Source organism: Adiantum capillus-veneris, chromosome 8, assembly GCF_014529385.1.
Source record: "Adiantum capillus-veneris isolate H3 chromosome 8, ASM1452938v2, whole genome shotgun sequence".
NCBI lineage: Eukaryota > Viridiplantae > Streptophyta > Polypodiopsida > Polypodiales > Pteridaceae > Adiantum > Adiantum capillus-veneris.
The window spans coordinates 48,293,989-48,303,560 of record NC_140938.1 but is presented as its reverse complement, the minus strand read 5'-3'; the positions used below and the strand labels follow the sequence as shown (position 1 = coordinate 48,303,560).

The window sequence follows — 9,572 nt, the reverse complement described above, 5'->3', positions numbered from 1 at the left end:
CTTGTTTTCTGATGCATTAGGATTAGAATTGACTGTTTTGAACATGTTTTTTGATGCTTTAGGATTAGATTTGATTGTTTCCAAATCTACATTGATAGATGTGTCAACATACAACTTTGAGGCACTTTGTGGGCATGGGAAGAGGCTTCATAAAGGTCATATATTTAGGTATTTGGGGTACTCTCTTGGTGTAGATGTATAATTATCTAACAAAATGCTTATTGATTGAGTCTTGAACAAGTTGCTGAGAAAAATAGACTATTGGCATGATGATAAGTGGCCATTACATACAAGGCTTAAAATTGTCGAGGCAATCCTCATTCCATACATGCTATATATTATCTACCTCTTTCAGATTGGAAAAAACCCACATTCATGCCTTGAACAATCTTCTTATGGGGGAAAGGACAAGGGAAAAGAGTCTTCCCTTTGATAAGCTAGGATCTGGTCTCTCAAGCCTATAGTTGGGGAGGATTGAACTCAGGCTCACATATAACATGCACAAGGAACTTTAATTCAATTCCTACATAGCAAAAAAAAAAGACTTTCCTAGATAAAACTTGAACATATGTAGGAAAAGTCCAAACTAGTAAAAACGGAACCTTTTATTGTATATATATGCAGTAAAAATGACCCACATAATAAAACTATATAGCTTTTTGACCAACACGCACGACAAAAAAACTATATAGATTTTTTATCAACATATGCACAAGAAAAAGCTACATAGTAATTGGAACGGAAGAAAATCTACATAGTAATATTCACGTTATACAATAGCTAGACAAAAAGAGTCACATAAGTGAATCACCTAAATCTAAGTTTTTTATTATATATAAATTTATTGATTTTATAATTAAAATAATAATATTATAATAACAAGTCTCACAAATATGTCGTAGATCTTGCATCAAAGAAATTAAATCTTTGCATCGAACTCATTATGCATGGGTATTTGGAGCAGAGACTACCTCATTAGAAAAGAACAACATATAAGAGTAACTCACAGTAGCTTTTTGAAGAATTCATCAATCTAACATAAATTTAACAATTGAAAATAGTTGATGCAAGAAATATGTTCACCCTTTCTTTGGGTCTCAAGGTTACATTAAAATAATCAAATTAGCATAACATCACTCAACCACAATTACATCATCCACACTTAGTGGACAAGAGTCACATTTGGAAATTCTAACTTTATTTGTGGCCAAAAGGTACACTACAAATGATGAGCGCATTCCATCCACACTTTGCTCTTGACGATCTCCTGTGAAATCCGTACTACGCTTTGCTAGATTGAAACTAGCCTTTAGCGTAATATACAATGCATCAACTGTTGGAACCTCTAAAAACTTGATTAAAATCGTTTCTTGGTCGTCTTTATCAAAGTTCATATCCTAAATAAAAGTTCAATTGTAAAAAGTCACTACTTAATTGAAAAAGCTTAATCCATGCCAGAAGATAAGTACAACTAAAGTCAATCTCCTTACATATTCATGAGACCCATTTGAGAGTTCATTGAAGGCCTTTGTGTTTTGAAGAGTAACACTCTCATTAAGAACATTCTTCAGTACACTCTGTATGCATAGAAAATTGAAAGCATAAAAGTTAAGTTAGAGCTCTAGACTATGAAAGTTTGGGCAATAGATAACAACTACCTTTTTCTTGGTGCAATCTTTTTTGCCTTTTTAGTATGCATCATATCCATCATCTTTTGATTCCACTGCATCAAAAAAGTTAAGTTAAAGCTCAAAGCATACAAGGGTATGAAGCATATAAAAGTTAAAAGATGTGAGTAAACCTTAGGTGCACGCTTGCTCTTTCTAGAGCTCACATCCACTTGATTTTCCTCATGAGAGCACTCAAAATCCATTTGTTCTTTAATGAGATCAACCTTTGCATGTTCTCATAATAAAACACATTAAATACATAGCTAGTTTAATTATTGTAAAGGACAATAACATAGACATACCTTTGTGACATCTTCAATAAGAGCCAAGAAAGAACCATTTGAAGCTAAAGCCTCATCCTCTTCTTCTACATCCTAAAAGGAAATAACTAGATTAAAGAAAGTGTACAAAATAATTCGACATAGTATAAGTTGAGAAAACATACATCTAAAAGGGCTTCAACTTGCACGCCAGTGATAATTGCCTCTGAATAATTCTGGTCTTTCTCAAAGTCAATATGAGGATGATACACTTCCTCATTGATAGGTTGTAAATGATTTTTCTCGATCTACAATTCATGTATAACATTTCTAAATAACTTTAATTAAAAATAAACAAAAAAATAAAGAATTTAGAAACTCCCACAAGCTGTTTTTCTTTGTCTTCCGCCTTTGCATTCATTAAGTCGGTTCCCTACAGTGCACAACTTCACATAATCAATCTTATTATGATAGCTAAAAACAATGAGAAAATAATGATAATGTGGCTTACAGATATTAAATTTGTGGTATTGACCAGTGTTGATTTTTTCTTTACATTCTTTCGCTTTGCTTGCCTGTGACGCAAGCAAAATGTGTAGATGTCCTCCACTTTCCAATGGTACTCTGCACCACGGAACGTCACCTCCTCAATTTCATCATGGTGCTCTTGAATGAAGCTCATAAGTTCATCCTTCCCCTCTAGATTGTGCCGTAGGTCACAAATCTTGGAATCAAATGCTTTCATCCAACCTCTAACAGTTCTCAGATTGGAGCAATGGACTGCATGTGCACTATCAGCGTAATACTTTGCAAGGAACTCTTTTCCATACAAGAGAGATGGATCTCTATCACTTTTCTTGACTGGGAAGCGAAAGATTTGCTCATATGTCGGAACTGGTTTTTCAACTGTGTCTTCCTTTGCAACTTGTATAGCCTTGCTATGCCGTTGAGACAATCTTCCAGCTGCCTTACTATTCTTATGATCAGTCTTAGAGGACTCTCCACCACTTGATTTTAGCTCTTTTAACCTTTTCTCTAGCATTGCTATTGTCTCTTTGAGAGACATCGTTGCAGATGGAGAAGCCATGTAATAGCTACAATGTCACAAGTTATACTTTAAATCATATAAAGTGTAAACAAAACTTAAAAACCACAACAAAATATTTTTTCCAATCAATTAAAGTATTTTAATGTTTGATACATCAAAGGCTAAGCACTTGTGCATCTCCAAACTACTGGCAAATTTAATTGTGCACCACTTCTTGAAGACATGCACCTCCTACTAACTACAATAAAGTCATGTATCACTACTTTGCATGAGTTCCAATCTCTCTCTTCATACTGGTGGCTTTGTATCCTCCATGTACAATGATCAAGACTATCATGTACTAGCCAAGCTAATTTGCATTTTTTGCCCTGGTAGTCAATCTCTCTAACAACTGTGTGTACAAGATCATCTTCACCATCACTTTTGGTTGCTAGAACGATATCACCAACCTCTAACCAAGGGGGTGCATGTCCGAGCTCTCCGAGAGTTGTAAGCCGCTTTCTTTGAATCAAATCCTTCACCTCATATGCTACTAGCCTGTTACCTGTCAACGGAAGAGGTATGAACTTATGCATCAAAGACGAGATTGGTCTTACACAATCCCAAGTGTACGGCATAGTTTGTTGTTGTACAATGCTCATTCCAGTTGCATGATGAACTATTAGTTCGTCAACCCCATTGTGTGAGGATATGCATTGTCTATAATACTCTGCCCCAAAATACAAATAATATTGACCATTGTGCTCGATAGAGAACATGTTTTTATTTTGGCCTTCCAATGCCCTACAGGAAGAGCATCAGTATCACCATTGTCCTGCTTTACAGTCACATGATTACCAACTTTAAAAGCCTCACCCTGGTAAAGTATCTTTTGGTAGGTTGTGACAAGAGTATTTTCTCCTTCACTAACTGTCATCGCCCACAGTTGCTGAAAGTACCTTTTCTCCTCATCTGAAAGGCATCTCTTTGTGCGTTTCTTCTTGGTTATACCAATCCCTTTGGCTCTAATCATGTTGTGGCAGTAAGTCGGTTCATAATCTGCCAAAATCTTATGCCATAGCTCCCTGGCTCTTGTTAGAGATGAGAGTTCCAAGAGCCCTTTTTCATGGAAGATAGAGCATCGTGGACTCATAGGATGCAGTAGAGTGAAATCATATGGGAGTATCAACCTTTGGTGTAAGAATGACAAATTCCTCTCGTGCGGCAGGAATCCATCCTTCTCCTCTTGAAGCATGCGAGTAACCCATGTAAACAAAACGCGCTTGTAAAAGTGGACATAAGTTATCTCATTGCTTTTTTTATTTGTATTCACTTCGATGTATATGGAGGCCATCCTTTCAAAAACGTAACACCAATATACATCATGAGATCCATGCCTGATAATGTCATCAAGCAATTCCCCATTCCCAACAACATGCTCCAATGGTGAAGAGTTTGGACCAAAGAATTCCTCTCTCCTTACTCGCCAAGATGAGAACAATGATCACATTATCTTGATACTCTCCTTTGTCCAACCCTTTTCACGACTAAAATTGTAAAATGTGTGTGCAATGTCTTTTAGGAGAAGGCCAAGCTCATACATGGGTCTTGATACCTCGTTGATGACGCTCAATACATATGGCAGACACCACTGAACAAATTTTTGATTTTCCTCTGCCTTAAAACCTTCAAAGTACTTGTTAGGAGTGTGTAGCCACCTGCCATTGCGAATTGATGGTGGTGCAAGCTTGTATACAAGCTTGCAACATTCATCCACCTTCTTTTTTGATTCATTTTGCAATCCTCGCATGACATTTGATGTATACTTACTGAACAAATTCAATGGAAGAACATGCATTGTATCATACACCAAGTCACGTGACAAGTCAAAGCCATATAAGTCAAAGAACTTCCATAACACTGACTCTCCAGATAGTCCTGCATGTGCAAGATTAGTCTCTCTTTGAGTTTGAGAGGTTGCTCTTCTAGCCTGAGTTACTGCATTGGACATTTCCAAAATGGAGCGTTTTGTTGGTGGATATCTTGCTTGTCGTCTATTGTCATCATAAACATATCGCCCTCTATACATTGGATTACTAGCATCAAGAGTTGCTTTGGGCTTGTCTCTTCAACAACCCTCCTTGCCACCGTCCTTGAAGAGTCCTATTTTGCACTGGGCAGGATGGTCTCCATTGACCATCATAAGCATCCCGCGTAATATGCATGTCTGTTGCCACTCAATTCCCATGCCAAATATTTTGTTGACATCATAGTTGTAGTGTACTTTTATTCCTGACATGAACAAGTCTTGCAATTCCTCCATAAGAGGACGTAGAAAAGCACCAAATAGACCACTATTGTTTCGGGCTACTTTCTTGGAGCTAAATGGGAGGAACAGTACTGGGAGTACACTAACATTGGAAGACTTACCCATGTTCAAAAAATTTATCTCTACAACCCCACTATCTTTCTGTGTGGTGCGAGAGGATTGGAAACCATCCCAATGCAATAGAAGTGCCAGGTTACGGGGATCTCCCTGGAAAATGATTATGCCATATGAAAATACTCAAAAAATAAAAAAAGTAAATAAAAATAGCATGCCAATATTTCTAAAACCATACCTCAATCAATCGCTTATTAGAGACTACACGTCTGCGACAATCTCTACATACAAAAATATGTTCTTGAGTCTGCTCATTCCACCTTGTTGAATCTCCTGCGGACGGGATGAAGGAGGAAATGTTGTGTACACCTTTTTACACCCCGGGGTTGTACAGATAACTGGAAGCTCAAATGTGGCATGTGGGTCCCAAAAGTGCTGGACTATACGACATTTTGCACCATCCCAAAAATCATGGATAAACTCCAGTTGTAGTTCAGGTGGCTTTCCCAACCACTTGTCTTGGTTTCTCCACATGGAGAGCATGCCATGACACAAAGACTTGGTCTTCAACATAAGCTCAATCTGTCTTCCAACTGGGAGATAATCAAAGGCTAGTGTCTCCTTGCAAGGCTTTTGACAACTTGGGCACCTTTCACAACATGCCAAGAAATCACGCTTCACTTTCCTTTTTCTACTATTAGTGATGCATGCACAAATTTCCACACTACATCCTTCATAGTTGTCCTCCTTGCTTGGACGTAGGAGCTCTGGCTCATGGAGATTCCCTTCTTCACCCATGCAGACTCTATATCGAAGAGGTTGTACCATACCAAGCCCTTGAAATAGCGATTGCAATTGCTCCCAGCAAGCAGGCACCCTATAGTTATCAAACAGAAAACCATCCCAATCATGTTCAAGTCGAACCAAGATTTTGCGTAGGCTTGGTTCCTCCCTACTGGAGTCATGCTTGCCTATTTTTGCCCCACCCATGTCACCGAATAGTAGACGAAGCATTTCGTCTTGACCGCTAATGGGAACCTGATATTCATCCCATAATGTTTGGAATTGAATGATCTTTGATAAAAATACAATTCCAAGCGATGCATGATCTGGACAAGAAGGTTGTTGGCATTCTTCATCTGCGCCAGTTGTACTTGCCGATCTCACCTCTATGCCCTCTTCAAAGCCCTCTTCCACATTCAAAGAAGCCTCTGATGGTTCCACGTCTGGTATATTGTCATCAAAGTGTCTTACCTCCACACCATCTCGATTTACAAACCCAAGCTCACTTGCTAGATTGCCTGCAACACTCCTTAGTTGTGCATGCCTGAAAAATGTCGTTTTCCCAACATATTTTCCACCTTGGCAAAATGCAGAACATGTACACCACATTCTTCGTGTGGTGTCATTGTCGGATGCACTCTGGAGAGGTGGTGTACTATCAAGCTCATTCACATTAGGTGATTGACCTTGAAGGGCTTCTAAATTTCTGTTGTAATGGACAACTGGGTGAACTTTATGGAGTGCCTCCTGTTTTCTATGTTGAAAAAAGGTGCTTCTGCTCAGCATTTGATATCCTTCCAATGTAGATGCACATTTATATGTGCATGCACACCTGAAAGTCTTGGAGGTGGAAGCCATGTATGCATGTATCACCTAAATTTCATGAGCCATTACACGGACTATAGTGGTCCCCAAAAAAACAAGTTTGCACATGATGCTAGTGGCAAAGGTTGTAGTACCACATACTCTAAGTCGCATATACAAATCACATATAACTTTGCAGCATTCTGCAACTTCATTAATTGGAGTCACATACAGTAAAAGACTGATGTGAACACGCTTGTTGGATCTTTTAACATAGATGATGGATACATTCACGCAAAACACAATTTCTTGCTCGGAATAAGGCTTTTAATCACAGCAAGCCTATTACTTAAAATCCTTGGAGATATACAATTTTCATCATGGAAAACTACTTTGTAATAATCAAGTGGATTTAAGGTTTCTTTCAAAAGAACTAAAGCCATATTCTCGGGCCACCACCTAGTGTCGTCTATAACTATTCTTGAAATGCGTATTGGTGGCCTTTCTCTCCCAAAGACATAAAAGTGTTTCTCTGGCCAAACAATCAGCCCTTCAAGATGACAGGCTATCTCAGCAACTAGTTCTTCTACTACTTCCTATCGAGCCATAACCTACATATGCATGTTGAGAAGAATGAGCACCGTGCATTCAAACCTATTTCATTAATAACATGCGTGTAACAGTATTGGAATGACCCACTCAAAGGCGGCAGTAGGATGAGTACTCGTACTTAGTCTCAACGAAATCTAAGCATGACATAAACCTCGCTCTTATGTAAAGGATATATATTTCATTTTTAAAACTGTGGAAATTTTAAGAAATGCTCATATTTGTTTTTATTTTTGAGTTACATACATACGTACACAGATTCACAATAAACTACTACCAAATATGCTTGTAATATATAATCCTTTTTGCTTTGTATCTAATAGACACGAGCATGGTATGACAAATGAAAATGATAAAACATAACTTTGTCCCTTGAGATAGAGCTCGTTGTTTTAAAGATACGTATGTGTATGTCTTTGTGTGTGTGAGAACCACAACAAGCAACCCTTTAAAAAAGTGCACATGAAAGACTTGTTGAAATAAAGTGTTTTTTTAAACAATGACTTTGATTTTAATTTAATGCTTTTGGCATATATATGCGCACATACATGGCCGTGAATTTATATGAATATCTATGTGAGTTGATGTGCAGACTATGTGCGTGAATGCAAAGGAAAGAGACATGGTTCAAAGTCGAGAGTTAAGTTGTAGTTACCCGAGAAAAAAAAGGCGCAGAGAAGTTTCCCTTGGTCGATGACACCCCGCTCACGGCCGAACTTCTAGAATCGTCGTCGTTTTTCTCAATTCGAAAAAAGCATGGACATTGCAACAGGTCGATTCTCTACGCATAAAACAATGAACTTCAATGATAACATGTAAGATATTTTCCACACACTACCATAAAGCCAAAGCAGGTTTTAGTAAAGATTTTATATGAAATGTTATGCTAGTTCGGATGCGCTGGAGCTTCTATAGAATGGTAGAATTTTCCATATTAGTGCCCTCAGCGGCTTAATGGGGCGGTGCACTGCGAGATTTAAACAAATATGAAAAATGGGGCGGTGTATACCTTTCGGGCGCCTGCAACCCGTGAGGAAGATGTCGATCAACTCCGGCAGCGTGCACTGGACGAGCTTGAGCTTCAGCAGTACTGTGGGCACGCAAGGCCAGCTGAGGAGGCGCACAAGGGCTATGGGCCAGGGTCGAGAGTAGGGCACGGGCGGAAAGAGAGCGCAAGGGCTACGTCGGGCCGGGGTCGACAGTAGGCCGGCTACTAGGCGCTGTTGTTGTACGACGTTGCGAAACTGGTTCCACTGGGTCGAAGACCACGCGCCAGGCCGGAGGGAGCAGGCTCGCAAGGGGTAGTTGTAGCTGCGAGCCCTCGTAAATGGAGAGCAGATCAGGCACTGGAGGAAGAGAGACAGACAGTGCAGCTTAAGCCGATCAGACCTAGTGCAGAGGCCGGGGCTGCAGTACGTGCAACTGGCCCGCTGCAACTGGCAAGTATGATCACCTGCAGATTAGGCTATACTTAAGCCGATCTATGCCCTCTGCAGAGGCTACAGCTGGCCGATACCCGCGTGATGGGAACTCTTTGAGCTGTGTGGCGCAGAAGAGGTGAAAATAAAAGAGATCAGCAGGAGTATTCGTTCCACCTAAAACGTTAACATTGAGTTCGCACGCCAAAAATTAAGGTACACTTGCTTATGATTAGGTAGGTACAGCTTCATTTCATGCCTTGGCTAGGGTTCGTAATCCCACCTACTAAACTTTGAGAGTAACCTCAACTTTTGAAATAGTTTCAAGGTGTGATGTACTATAATGTCCCTCCATATGTAGAATTTTGCCAAGCCAGAGGCCGAAAACCTCAAAGACTCATCTTGTTATGTATGAGTGTGTGTGCGTGTGCGAGCTCGCGCATACCCGTTTGTGCATGCGCACGTGTGTGTGTGTGTGTGTGTGTGTGTGTGTGTGTGTGTGTGTGTGTGTGTGTGTGAGAGAGAGAGAGAGAGAGAGAGAGAGAGAGAGAGAGAGAGAGACAAAACGTATATTAAACGTCTTCAAAAGGCCAAAATGCCTTACGAGACCAAACCGAT

At 39.6% G+C, this 9,572-nt stretch overlaps 1 protein-coding gene and 1 pseudogene across 1 annotated transcript; both read right to left on the bottom strand.

Annotated features, from left to right (window-relative positions):
- Positions 1-840: 840 nt before the first annotated feature.
- LOC147452094 (uncharacterized) lies at positions 841-3,017 on the bottom strand. The gene is made up of 5 exons (XM_086518878.1): positions 2,442-3,017; positions 2,116-2,238; positions 1,973-2,044; positions 1,491-1,577; positions 841-1,397 (listed from the first exon to the last, which is right to left on the bottom strand). Exons 1-5 carry the CDS (start codon positions 3,015-3,017, stop codon positions 1,134-1,136), a joined length of 1,122 nt encoding a protein of 373 aa, XP_086375004.1. The 3' UTR covers positions 841-1,133.
- Positions 3,018-3,639: 622 nt separating this feature from the next.
- Positions 3,640-9,572, bottom strand: part of LOC147452093 (uncharacterized) — a 66,894-nt pseudogene continuing 60,961 nt past the window's right edge.